Raw genomic sequence first — 13,808 nt, 5'->3', positions numbered from 1 at the left:
TAATAAACCCTTGTGAAAGCTGCTCGTCAGTAACGCTTGTAACAAGCTTTTGTAACAGGAAGGAATACTCTTTAACGGCTACGTGCCAAGCAACGAGAATCAAACCAAACCAAATTTATTCTATATCCTGTACCTAATCACTTTTATTATAGAAGCCATTTCTTCTACATCTATTCCCAGAGGCGTGAGCCCATCTAGACCTAATATGTTGTAATGCATTCCCAAAATTTATCCTACTAGATGCTCAAACTGGGGCTCTCTGATTCCAAAATCCATTATTAATAAATGAAGAAAAGAGTATTAAACGTCAAACAACTTACTATCCAAATAAATAAAAAGGGCAAAAAGACAAGTCTCTAGTAACAAAAAAGAAAAAGCTCTCTGTGTAGATTCAAGCTTTCTCACTGAAAAGGCACTGGTACACCTTGCTTCTTGTTAACAATAGCCATGGCCAGGTATCTGGTACCCATACCAATTGGTGTCTGTTCATCAGGCCCCTCCCAAAAAGGAGCCTCGCCATCTCCTACAAGCCGCCAGTACCCCGTTTTTAGGTTCTCTGCTTCCTCTTCAGTGCAATTTTGCAACAATGACTCTACTCGAAAATTAATCCCGAGAGAGCCTAATAGTTGAGATTGCGTGATAGGACCATGAACCGACACATTCTCTACATAAAAAAAATTGAAACTGTTTTGACTAATTGTTCGAGGAGATTGAGTAATAACAAAACATGAGAATATGTTATTTTGTCATAAGAATAATTTCACCCATGCACCTATAGAACATCTTCACAAAAAGAGCAAAATCTCATATGCCCCTCTCAAATGTGGAGATTTTGCCCACCTACTCTCCTGTAATTTATTTCGAAGCACAAATTACCCTATTTTTTTCTTGCAGGTGCAAAGGTTAAAAAGTGAGGAAGGGGCAAATTGGTCACTCCACTAAAGTAAGGTGATGGGAGGGTATAAATAGTAGTTTTGGGAGGGTTTAATGCAGGTATACTCCTTGCTTTGTAGAATATATACAATACTCTGGCATGTTAGCACGGGTGTGAGAAAAAAATATGTTTTTTTCCCAGCATACCTGAAATTCCTTGTGCAGAATGTCTAATAGAAGCAAAATCAACATAGGCACTCAGATCGGCCGAGCCAGGGTCATCTAGTATGTGAACAAACTTGTGTTTTCTTATAGCCTGCATTGTAAATAAGCTCCTTATTAGTATATTACGACATCATAAACTTCTATTTGCAAATGTAGCCATGTAGACTCTCAGACCGCTGATAACATCAAGCTTAATAGAAGAATCTCAAATTCTTTAGTACTAAGACATCGCAATGGAAGGAAAGAAATGTAACCATGTAGACCCTAAAACCATAGGTAACAACAAGCTCAATAGAAGGATCTCAAAATCTCTTCTTAGACATGATAAATAGCACCTGTACCCTCCTCTCAAATTATAAAACACCCAAATTACCCCCACTTTTTTTTAGAAAGTAATGTTCTATAAGCATTTCTGGTTTTGCAGATTCACAATACATAAACAACTTTTCAAAGGCACGCATGAAATAGCTTTGCATACCTCAATAATTATGACAGAGGCATTGCAATTAATTCTCTAGTGTTTGTAATACTCAATTCGAATCCATCGCAAGAAACAAAAACTAACGAGTAGATCTCAAATCTTCATTTTTTTGTTATATAAGGGCACCTGGAGGCTGTCAGATATGAGTCCATCTTTGCCATAATCAATAATGAGAGCTCCTCCTCCATCTGTGTCAATTCTCTTGGCAATTTGACATGTTAGGTCCATTGCACTAGGACACACTTCTACCTGTTCCAATTTAGACACCTCCTCACGTGGGGCCCACTGGCAGCGTCTTGCTAGGTATAATAGAGATGGAGTTGGCCCTGGAGATAGCACAAACCGAAACCTGTTCAAATAGGAACAATAAAGTATCTATCGTTGTCGACTGATATTGTGCAATACATAAAACATATAAAATCACCATAGCACAAAAGAAAATAGTTACTTTGAATCTTCTGATACATATACTATAGCATATAAACTTACTTTGAGTCTTCTGATACATCTACCATCTTTTCAGACCAACCCCGTGCACCTTTCTGTGTATCAATTGTAAATTGTTAAAGGTAAGAAATCAAAGGAATAGAAGAATAAAAAAAATTTGAGGTTGAACTAGAAATTTACTAATCTAACCTGAAACTGGTAGATTGGCAGTGCATCAAAGAACTCATGTGCAATAATTATAGTGCATGCTGTTTAAGAAAAAGGGAAAATTTTATAATGCAAAAAAAGGCCATTATAATAGAATCTTATTACAAGAAGCAATAAAATTGAGAATTATTTGAAAAATAAATAGATAGAAGAAAAGAAAAGAAAAATTGTAAATGCGAAAGGACCTCATACATCCTGATGGAACTTGTTCTAGAGAGGCATGCCAAGAAACAGGAGTATTGGTTATAGCACTAATTGCTCCTTCTGTATCCGTTGAGTCATCTATACATTTCAGTTTCTCATATTGGATCTTTTGCAACACTGGACTGCACTCCACCAGGTGTATATTAAGTGACTTTGTGAAGTTTTCAAATTTTGATGACCCCTAGATTAATACAAAGAAAAGATAATACAACATAAGAGAGGTCAGCCATTTTCTATGTAACTGCTGGTAGATATCACCATCTAACCTCGCACGCACACCCACACACCAACACACCTCAGAGCTCTGGCAAAGGGGTCCACAAAAGAACAATCTAAACATTTAAATGGCTAAAAAAGAATACCTACGCAAAGGAGATCAGAATACTTACACGAAGGAGATCTGACATGAGGGTCCCACGTCCAGGTCCAAGTTCAACTAAATTGACATTTTGAGGTTGACCCATCTGCTCCCATAAGCACATAACCCAAACACCTATCATCTACAATAGAGAGAATCATTAAAAACAAATCAGGCCTGTGCAATTTAGTTTCTTTAAAGTTATCTTCAGGTCAGGGAAAAAAAAAGAAGGTAATATTACCTCCCCAAACATCTGGCTTACTTCAGGAGAAGTGATAAAATCACCAGAAGTTCCAAAAACATCTCGGTTAATATAAAATCCTGACTTTGGATTCGTGAGAACCTCCTCCATGTATTCAGCTACAGAAATTGGACCTCCACGAAACTACTTCAATTTACACAAAAAAGAAAAATGAGCAGTTATCTTAAGAAAGAACTAATATTTCGTTTAACTTTAGCTCACTAAACCTTGATAATGCTCTTGAGATGCTTGACAATCTCAGACTCTGACGAAGGCTCATGCGTATGCTCTTCCAATGGAGAAATATAACACAATTAGAAAAATTAATCTAAAATGAAAAAGAGCAAGAAACTACAATTCTTAGGTAGTGCCATTTAAAATTCAATGTACTAACCAGGAGGGTTACACAATCCAGAGCGATCAATGGAGACGGCTACAGTTGGAGAGGAATCGCTGCTGGATTTGGTGTAGCCATTATCGAGATTAGGAGTGGTAGGCGTTTGGGTTTGCGACGAGCAGAAGCTTCTAGAAGGGGAGGAGAGAAAGGGATGAGGCGCTATATGGTTTAGGCGAAGCGCTCCATTAGAGAGGAGAGGCGATAGCCGGGCAAGTGACCTCCGGAGCATCATCGCAAAAATTAGGAGGAGCAACTGGAGAGAGAGACGAGGGGTTTACCGTTTGCCCAAGATTTTTTTTAATCTGACATTACCGTCCGATTTTAATCTGACAGGGAACTGGAAGTATGTCACTTCGTTTCCCTCGCCACTACAGCAGCGGGTATCAATGACAGGCTGACAGCTTGCTTGTATAATTGTATGTGTGGCTTTAAACAAGTAGAAGCCATTGGGTCCATTTCCGGCCCATGAAATACTTTTGAGTTGGGACCAATGTTATCAGAACCGGACCGGACATTGACCCGGTAAAACTCCGGTTCACTGGTTTATTGGTCGGACCGGTGGGTCAACCGGTTTAATTGTTGGTTTTTTATAATTATAATATTTGATATTGAAATATTATTTCTTATTTTAATAAAGTGTTAGTTGAAGTAATATTTTGTGTATATAACTTAATTTGAGCAAATAAATTAACTAAATAATTAAAACGAGAATATTTATATATATTCTAATTGGTCTAAGCTAGCTTTTTACAATTTATTACATAAAACATGAAAGTGACAATTTTCTTAAAAATTTAAAATAAATAGAAAATTATTTTTACATACAAATAGAAATTTTGAGAGAGATGAATTGTAAATTTCATCTTTACACAAATAAATAATGTTACATACATGAAAAAAAAAACAGTGTCTAAGAAAATAGTAGCATCATTTTTTTTGCAATAAAAAATAAGAATTAATAATTTTTTTGTAATATACAAAAGTTAACCACTTGCTCATAATTTATTTATTTTTGCATAAGCATTCAGCAATATATTGCTACAGTGTATATGAAGTAATAGGCTACTTCAGAGTTCTTTTGTCTTGAGCTATTCCCGATGCCAATTAAAAAAATATTAAATAAAAAGACTATTCGGCTAAAGAAAAGTGAGTTCTCCTGTATAACATTAATTACACTCTTGTAATGGGTCTCACTGTCATAATCTCCTTCATCTCTTCACTTTTTTTCTTTCGCTGATTTGATCTGTTTTCTTCAATCGATTTCACTTCAAATTTTAATATGCTTTGAACCGGATTTTTTCTCAAATGGTTCAGCGATTTTTTGGATATAACCGGCCGGTTAAACCGATTTTTTCCGGTCCAATAGCATAAACGATTCTTTAAACGAACCAAATCGGACAGGTGGACGGTTCCGGTTTTTTCCGGTCCGGTTCTGATAACACTGGTTGGGACTGATAACTTCACTTCCGCTTGACCTCCATCTTTCAAAGAAAAGAAAAGGAAAAAAAAAAAAGAAAAAGTCAATTAACAAATTGTCAAATATGTTTATGTCAATACGATTTTATTCCTATATATCCTGACCAACTAACATGAAAATTCAACTTTTCTAGATAACTATTCCAGGGGAGAGGCCGACTGGGTTTGAAATTCACATAGAACAGCACGTAAGGATAAAAACATTTCTTTTATACAAATTCACCACTAAACTGTTAATCTGCATTTGGCTAGAAAATCGAAATTAGACAAAGCCTTCGTAGTCGTAGAAATTAAATGAAACCACTAAATTCACGCGCATTAGATAAAACCTTCGTAGAAAATCGAAATTAGACAAAGCCTTCGTAGTCGTAGAAATTAAATGAAACCACTAAATTCACGCGCATTAGATAAAACCTTCGTAGAAAATCGTAGCATATACTGTGTCTGCAAAGGAAAATTGCAATCCAACATATAGTTTTATGTGGCCATCATAATTAAAACTTGGTTTGAATAATATTTAAAATACATTGATGGTATGACTATTTCCTTTGAAGTCCAGCTACCTAATGTTGAGTTGAGTTCAATCATTATCCTCAGCATTGATTGTATTTCATATTGCACCTGAAATAAAATTAGTACATAGTATTTTTCAGTATGTGCATTGATTCATTTCCGAAGGAATCCAACAGTGAGCCCTTTAGCTAGCTTTATGTTCTCTTATAAATTATCATATTAATTTTGAATAGTAAAGACTATAGAATTGACTTATTACTGCAGACAAGGTCCCACATCTGCCGAACAGTATTTCTTATAATTATTTGTGCAGGACATACTGGAGAAAAATAAATTTGGGTCATAATGCTTCATCTGAAAAATGCAATTCTAATGATAAATTACTCTATTGGGTGTAGTTGTAGGTTGACACTATCCATGATTTAAATTGAAGATATTATCATAATTTAATATGTGTTTTAATAGAATAAAACAGCATGTTAAAGCTAGTATTTTTGTCATATTAGGAATTTTGTCACACTTCTCGAATGAAAGCAAAATTAACCACTTAAAACAACTAGTTTTTGTCATATTTCTAGATTTTATCTTAATTTTGCGAGATGATATATTTGAGAAGTATTTTTCTTATCATCATATTTTTGGATTTTATTTTAATTTCATGAGATTATAATAATAAAATTTATTTCAAAACCAGAGATAGATAAATGACTAATGTCATCAATAAGCCAACAGAAACAAGTACCCGTGAATATAATACCGTCAATAATAATTATCGTTATCGAGGATATAATTATATAATATTCTCGGGCTGAATAATGTTCGACTTGTAGTGTACATATTCAACTCGAGACTAGGCAATATATGATACTAACCGAAAAAATTCAATTGCAAATCATACCTCTTTTTGCAGATACCTCGATATTACATTCTTCATTCGTCATTGGTTTCACTACTCAAAGTTTGATGCAAGCAAATATTTTGTTTTCAAGATTACACAATTTAGAGTGTCTACGATGAGGTTACAGGTACTTGAAAAAAAATTCTATTGTCTAAGTATAGTGAGACAGGAGATGTGGGTACCCGTTCACACTTTTGGAAAGAGGTCATGAAAGAAAAAGGTTTTAATTGAAATAGGTACCAATTGGCAAGTTGGAAATGGATGTTCTGTGAGATTTTGGGAAGTGTTCTGTATTCTAATTTATATCAAATAGCTTATGATAAAAACATTTTAGTTTCTCAGGTTTTTCAAAATAATAGTATTTCCATTGATTTTGCCAGACAATTGGTTGGAATATATCGATCTGAATGGCAGGAGTTAGTTAATTATTTTAGATATTTTCAATTATCAGATTCTAATGATAAAATTTTCTGGAGATGGTCAACAAAAGGTCAATTTTCTATACATTCTTTATATTCTTGGTTGGATTATGGGGGTATCCCTAATTTAGATTTTAAAAGTATCTGGTCTTCACATATGCCTTTGAAAGTTAAGATTTTTGTTTGGTTACTTAAACAAAATAGAATTTTGACAAAAGATAACTTGTGTAAAAAAGGATGGATTGGAGATAAGTCTTGTGTGTTTTGTCAAGAATAAGAAACTGTCAGTCATTTGTTTTTACATTGTCAGCTTGTTAGTCGCCTTTGGTATTGGATTGCAAATAATAATGGATTTACTTTTGTATGTGCTACTATGGCTGATTTATGGGCCATAGATGCTTATATTCCAATGAAGGATTCTAATGTAGTAGAGTTGATTAGAGGGGTTGTGCTATGGTGTGTATGGTTAGAACGAAATAGATTGATTTTTAAGAACGGAAATGCTAAAAGTTTGCAAAGTATAGGGGCACAGATCATTTCTTTAGAAGTTCTGATGTCAACATCAGAACTATGATGCCATTACTAATTTGAATTGTATAATGCCTTGTGACACAAAGGAGCTGGCAGGAGGTTTACTTACCAGTTCAATGGAGGAAGGACAGGTTATAATCCCTTTGCATGGGCAAGAGATGATTTTATATGAAGAACAGGTTGCTGGTGTTGAACGAAGCTGATGGTAGCTGTTAAGAGAGAAAGATTATACTTTTTAGTTACATCTTGGGAATTTATGGTCATTTTAGTTGTTGGTAGCTGTTAAAGATTGTTAGTCCTTTTGCTTATAAACTTGATTACAATAGTTGGTTTTGTATAAAAATAGGTCTTCTTAGGGTATTATGATGCTTTATTCTTCTCGATTAGATTGCTATGTTCTGTGTAGGTAGGTTAGTGAGGTATGTGCTCCATACCTTGGTTTTGTAAGTCCTATGTTAGTGGTACCAAATAGGTGGTACCGGTGTCAAAACAATGTAAGGGTTTTCATGTTAAATGGAAATCGGTGGGAATCCCCACTTCTTTTCAAAAAAAATAACAAATAATATTACTTTTCGTTTACTAAAACCGAAGATCAGTTTTAAATTGATTAATCTAATGAGATAAATGTGTCAGAGGATATAAATGAGGCTTTTTTGGAGATGGTTCTGTAAAATAACTGGGCATCCACGCTTTTCACCCCTTCTTTTATTTTAATTTGGATATAGTGCACAGGATGCTCCCTCCAAATAGCATTTATGTTATGTAAGAACAACATATCATCTATTATTCATTTTCCTTTACAATGTTTGTGTGATGTTAAATCACTATACAAGGGTACTAGTTACAACTTACAAGCATACACAACCAACCTCTTTTTCAAAAAATGTATTATTTACAAGTAAAGCGGTTGAACAGAGCCAGCCTCCCTGCTAAAAGATATAGACAAGTTGAGGCTATGCAGAGTTGAAGATTAATGCGATATTATTAATCCTTTCTTCAATGGGAGATAATTTACATCCATATTTATTGCGAATTAGTGGGGGCAGATGAATATCTGATGTCTCAATTGGTGCCATTGATTTGCATATCTCATCCGCTGAGAATGGTATACTGCATCCACAACAACAACTCTTTGTTTGAAATTCAGAAAAATGTATCACTGATAATTTAAATATGCATAAAAATTATTCTTTTCTTTAACTCATCTGAAGTACCTTGAATCATCATCCAATAAGAACGAACTTCCAACTGTTGTTTTCAATCTCAACATTTCAATAACCTTCATGAATACATGTGTACAACAGTAAATATCTTTCTAAATTTTACTAAAAGAAAACCAATAGAAAACTTATACCTCTGGTGGGACACTTTTTGTGCCATGCCTGTCATCCCAAAACATGGTACATATCCTATGTAATTGCAGAGCACTAAGTTCCTTCAAAAATTAAAAATTAAAGATTTATACCAAACTAGTAATGATTTGATTTCATTTTGCCACAAAAAAAACTTATAATAAGTACCGGACAAAGACATTTGGTGACTTTCTCCACTGTCATTTCTGGCTTTCCTTGGGTGACCTGATTAGGAAAAAAAGAGGTTTACCTGGTTAATATTCATGATGCTCTCAAATATAATTTTCACTTTCTTTGTTTCTGTATCACATACCAAGAATTCAACTGCTTGCCTGATATGCTTCAGTTGGTCCCATGCTGAATCCAAATGCTAGATGTCGGACAACATAAATTTACAACAATAAAAATAATGGAATTTCAAGAAGTAATGGACACACGAGCATAAATTAAGGAGAGAAAACAACCTCTTCTGTCGCACAAAAGCACCAATTTTCAAACTTGGTAAGACCGTGTTTAACATATTTTCCGTTGCTAAATGAACAGCACTCGCGCCTGAGCAGTAGGCTATATATGATACAAAAGTTGCATGCATATTTTGGGTTAGATTTTTCCCTTTTTCATTATTTCATTAGGCAAGTAGATCTGATATTTTAAAATTATATTCTTTTGTACCTGTTAAACAATTGTACATTAATAAATGAAAATACTTGGGTGAACAGCTTATGCACCAATAATGGAGGTACCTGTCAGACCAAAAAGTTCAATTTACCTTTTTAATACAATTATTAGTTATGTATGACATATAAATATTGTTTTAATAGAGACATACATGATTGGCTTTCAAAATATTAAGATAATTGGTGAGGCTCTTAGTAATGCATTGCCAGTGCACCATAACATTATAATGTGCCACCACATGATTTCCACGGTGACACTTCGTTTTAGACATGCTTGCAAACGATTTTCTTGGAATCTGAAAGCAATTTTTAACAATTTTAATCAGTCTAAATTTTTTTGAGTATTTACTGACAAGGCAAAAGATAAAACAAAACAAAAATTCACGTATCCTAAATATATACCTGAATGCAAAAAACAAGTTCTGGGGATATCTCGTTCTTTATGTTTTCTCTGATCATGCCATATATCTTCTCTATGAAAATTGTCAGCTTCTGCTTGAATAGTTGAACCTTCCATTTAAAGTTTCATTATCATGTGATGTTACGAACCAACATGAGAAAAGTTTATTTTCAAATTAAATTATCATTATTTTTTTCCTGTACCAAGTGTATCCTTCGTCTCTCAGATGTAGAGTTACCAACCCCATTTGCACTAGATTTCCTTTGCAACAACGCCAATAGAGATGACGAATTGGACAGCCAATAAGCCAACTTTTCATTACTACATTGCTTCATGTAAAAATGAAAATACAGGAGTCAGGAACAGTTATGTATGTATATCTTAAAATCTTTAACAGATTGACTTAATTGCACTGCTACCTCTATAGAAGTGGCCATGTTTTCAATTATTTGGTCAAAAAATCGAGCCTTTTCAACCTCAGAAAATCTCCAGTGTAAGATAAACTTGTGTATCATGCAGGCTGCTACTGGCCTCCCACAAGGAAAGCCCAGGTTTTGTGATGTGCACTTATTCAGCCATTCTTCTTCTTCCTGAATTAGACAAAAACACAAAAAGAGAAAAGGCAGTGAGTGCGTGTGTGTGATAGAGGAGGGGGGGGGGGGCGAATACCTGGATACGGCTGGCTTCTTCAGTTACTTTTCTCAATTTAAATTCCACTTCCAAACTTTGTGTTTTTGTCTCTGTCATTGCTTTTACTCGGGTCTCATATGTCTTACGAGCCAACATTCCTGTAGCAAATAGAAAGACTTTAGACAAAGTCAACCTAGATTATGACATGTTATTTTTGCAAATAAGGCACATGATTTTAAGATCCTTGGCATTTACTAGTTCTGACATATATTACAGGTCCTATAGAGTAATCTGTTTGCTTTTAATTTGGTATACCCAACAAAATTTTAATTCATCTAGGCTTTGAATATAAATAACTCTCCATCCGAACATCTAACTGGTCATTTCTCCATTTTCATTATTTTTTTCCCCTCTGAAGATACTAACTAATGGCTTATCAAAATGAGAAAAATTTAATGTTTATTAGTGTTTTTCATGCAAATATATTTAGGAGCACATTCCATGAAGACGTAAGGAGTTGATCAGAATATTCAGCAGCTCCGAATATAATGGGATATCCATAGGATTATTCATTGTCCCTGTATAAAACAGTGTCTTGTGCAAGTACCAAAAGTCTCAGGTGCCTTTTCAAAATGTAGAGATATTCATACAAAAGAAATGGAACTGTGCCTTTTAACTAGGAGTTATACCTCTACATAGAGATTGCATATCAATGGCTGCCTGCCTTAATAAAAGGAATTCTTTTCGTAACATGCTTGCATGTATTGGTCTCTGTATAGTTCTTGCGGCTCTTTCTAGCACCTTTGTCTTTTGCGCCACCAGTTCAGCCATATGTGAAGCTCTTAGAAACACCTTTGTTTCCCCGAGCTAACATTATTTACACGAAAGGAAGTTCATAACTTAAATTGTTTTGTTTCATTAATTAGCAATTTCCTCAAGTAATACCTACTTCCCATTTTGGTCATCATCAATCTCTGAAGCTTCCCACTTTTTACCATTTTGGTCATTACCAATTTATCATCAGAACTTACTCAGAAAATTCAAGATAACTAGTTCGATGAGATGTATTGTTACACCAAAATATATCCCTGTCATAACTGGCAACATCTAATTTTCTAAAAAATGACCGTAGGTACAGAATGGAATTGGTAACATGTTAGGGGCATGCTGTGGTTTACCTTTGGGGTAATTTCGGGGGGCGGGGGTGCAATGATGTTGGTTAGGGGTGGTTCATAATTCCATAATTAGTTTTTTTTTTTTTAGTTTGAACAATACTCTTCAATGTATAAAATGGATGTATGCTACAACTACCCGTATCTTTTTATCTCAACACTTAATATTACCTGATAGTTCGTCAGTCCCAGCTTATCCAACAGCTTTAGGCAAGCAAATCTCTCGCCGTTACTGCTCACAAATATTTTTATTCAAAGAAGTTTAAAATCATATAATAGATTAAATGATAATTAAACAAGAAAGCAGCTTAAAGGACGATAGAAAGTAGCAGCAAGTACTTCTCACTCAGAATTTCTGGGGCAAGAACACCAAAACTTCGAAGGAATTCACCAAATTCCTTTTTAGTGGTGTATCCAGCTTGAGTCATGCTAATTGGTTCAAGAAAACCCTACAAAGTCAGAGAAAACTACTTAAAATTTCATAAAAATATAAAGTATGTAGTTTTCTTTGAAATATATGCATATCAGTAAGAAAAACAATGCAACTCACACCAAACTCTACTTGTAGGCTTATATTGGGATTGATCTGAAAATTAGAAGGCTTCAGCAGTCTGTAAATTTGCAGATTGGTGTAGCTTGGAGTCTTCATTAATGCTTCACTTTGCATCTGAAATTTAGTTTAGTGATTACAACATGATGAGAAATATAGTAGCAGATATTGAAACAAAGCAGCCTACTTGACCATACTTCCTTTTCCTTAAATGCATTTTTACCATAGTTAAGGATGCATTATGAAACAAAGCAGCCTACTTGACCATACTTTCTTAAATGCATTTAGACCCTGTTGTACCTTATGTTATGATAGCACCATGCCAGAAAGACCTACAACCTTAAATTATTCTCGCACAATACAGAGCCAGTTACTTAGAACTGGTACCTTATGGTATGGTGGTATCATACTGTACCAGTCAGGTGTCATCCACCTGCCATAATTGCAAAATGCACTTATAATTCAGTCTCAATTGCATTGAAGCACAACTGAAGCTTGATCATGAAGCATGAGTGCAAATTGGGCAGATGAGGAGAGTGGTCCAATTAAGATATCATAAATCCCCAAAAGAAAAGTAAAAAAAAAAAAACACAACATACCGTGGGTTGGGTAAAGTTGTAATAACTGGAGTCTCCAGTTCGGGGCATTTTACCGTGATAGGATACCGCATCCACCTCATTTCTCTGTCGGAGGCTGCACCCCCAAATCAGTTGTGCCATTTTCTCGATTTCGTTTTTCTAGCCACATAAAATATCTCTTAGCTATGGATGTTTTTGATGCGGTGCTTCGATTTCTTCGCCTTGTTTTGAAGCTTCTTCCCGCGCAATGCAATCAGCAGGAAGAGAAGAAGCGTATTATTCTCCTTTTCTGTTTCTTCAGGAGGGTAAAAGAAAGAAGGAGACGGGCAAAAACAAAAAAAGGTGGGAAATGACTGTTGCCAGATTTTCACCAGCGTGCCTATAAGAAGGAAAAGGCGGATTATTCGGGTAAATATATTGACAGAGATAGTTTCGCGTGACGCAGTGCAATACCTTCAGAGAAAATGAAGAAGTATATAAATGGTGCTCTGTGTAAAGCTAAAAATCTCTGTCAATTCATATATCCGATTATTCGCTGTTTCTGGTAATTGGAAAAAATATGACGGTGCTTGGGCAGTGGAAGTTCCTGTCCACTGCCACGCGGCACTGAAGAATCTAACTTTATTTTTTTTTAAATAATGATAACTTTATCAAATTTACATCCTCTCGGCTGCAAAACTGTCATGTGAATATGTGATTAACCTTGCTGTATTTTAAGACCGAAAGCAGTAAAACTGCCAGATCAAAAAAAATATTATTTCTAAAAATACGCGTAGTATTTCCAATTTCTGATTGTTTCTATTAACTCTCGTTCTCTTTCACTTTCATAGTAATAATTGCTCACACTGTTATAAAAAAAATTAGAAGTTAATTGTACGAGTGTAGAGGCTTAAAATTTCAAATTAACTCAATTTTTATTTAATAATTGACAAGTGTCTTTAATTTTTTGTCAATTTAAATTTTACTGATATAGATGCTTTTGATTTTAAAATAAAGAAAAAGTTTTAAATGGTCCCCTGAAATTATTTTAGACGAGGGACCAAACCCTCTTTATTCGTGCAATTGCCACCATGCGACCATTTATTTGTCATTTGATAGGGAGCTGAGCATATAATTTCTATAACGTCATACGTGTCCGTTTCGTTTTAATATATTGGACTCTTCTTGAACAGAATTAAT

The 13,808-nt window shown here is 34.6% G+C and overlaps 2 protein-coding genes across 13 annotated transcripts; both read right to left on the bottom strand.

Annotated features, from left to right (window-relative positions):
• Nucleotides 1-260: 260 nt before the first annotated feature.
• On the bottom strand, nucleotides 261-3,713 carry LOC144563397 (NADH dehydrogenase ubiquinone complex I, assembly factor-like protein (DUF185)). 3 transcript variants are annotated; one of them, XM_078312864.1, is made up of 10 exons: nucleotides 3,431-3,712; nucleotides 3,264-3,325; nucleotides 3,037-3,180; nucleotides 2,827-2,937; nucleotides 2,426-2,618; nucleotides 2,216-2,274; nucleotides 2,069-2,121; nucleotides 1,706-1,928; nucleotides 1,081-1,189; nucleotides 261-664 (listed from the first exon to the last, which is right to left on the bottom strand). In XM_078312864.1, exons 1-10 carry the CDS (start codon nucleotides 3,663-3,665, stop codon nucleotides 402-404), a joined length of 1,452 nt encoding a protein of 483 aa, XP_078168990.1. In that variant the 5' UTR covers nucleotides 3,666-3,712; the 3' UTR covers nucleotides 261-401. The 3 variants fall into 3 exon arrangements, with proteins under 3 accessions (XP_078168990.1, XP_078168992.1, XP_078168991.1); XM_078312866.1 differs by having other exon boundaries at nucleotides 3,037-3,183; nucleotides 3,431-3,496; XM_078312865.1 differs by lacking the exon at nucleotides 261-664 and adding an exon at nucleotides 682-848 and having other exon boundaries at nucleotides 3,431-3,713.
• Nucleotides 3,714-7,964: 4,251 nt separating this feature from the next.
• LOC144563201 (myosin-17-like) lies at nucleotides 7,965-12,918 on the bottom strand. Of its 10 annotated transcripts, none has more exons than XM_078312622.1 (17): nucleotides 12,651-12,918; nucleotides 12,052-12,168; nucleotides 11,841-11,950; nucleotides 11,673-11,733; nucleotides 11,019-11,196; nucleotides 10,369-10,487; nucleotides 10,119-10,289; nucleotides 9,903-10,028; nucleotides 9,702-9,809; nucleotides 9,452-9,595; nucleotides 9,295-9,365; nucleotides 9,087-9,186; nucleotides 8,936-8,992; nucleotides 8,791-8,847; nucleotides 8,625-8,705; nucleotides 8,485-8,549; nucleotides 7,965-8,380 (listed from the first exon to the last, which is right to left on the bottom strand). In XM_078312622.1, the coding sequence occupies exons 1-17, from the start codon at nucleotides 12,768-12,770 to the stop codon at nucleotides 8,224-8,226; spliced, it is 1,842 nt and encodes a 613-aa protein (XP_078168748.1). In that variant the 5' UTR covers nucleotides 12,771-12,918; the 3' UTR covers nucleotides 7,965-8,223. The 10 variants fall into 10 exon arrangements, 7 of the variants coding, with proteins under 7 accessions (XP_078168748.1, XP_078168749.1, XP_078168751.1 ...); XM_078312623.1 differs by having other exon boundaries at nucleotides 11,019-11,181; XR_013514277.1 differs by having other exon boundaries at nucleotides 8,306-8,380; nucleotides 8,625-8,697.
• Between the last annotated feature and the right edge of the window lie 890 nt (nucleotides 12,919-13,808).

The sequence above is a fragment of the Carex rostrata genome, chromosome 12 (genome assembly GCF_964058835.1).
Source record: "Carex rostrata chromosome 12, lpCarRost1.2, whole genome shotgun sequence".
Lineage (NCBI taxonomy): Eukaryota > Viridiplantae > Streptophyta > Magnoliopsida > Poales > Cyperaceae > Carex > Carex rostrata.
This window is presented reverse-complemented; position numbering and strand designations above follow the sequence as displayed.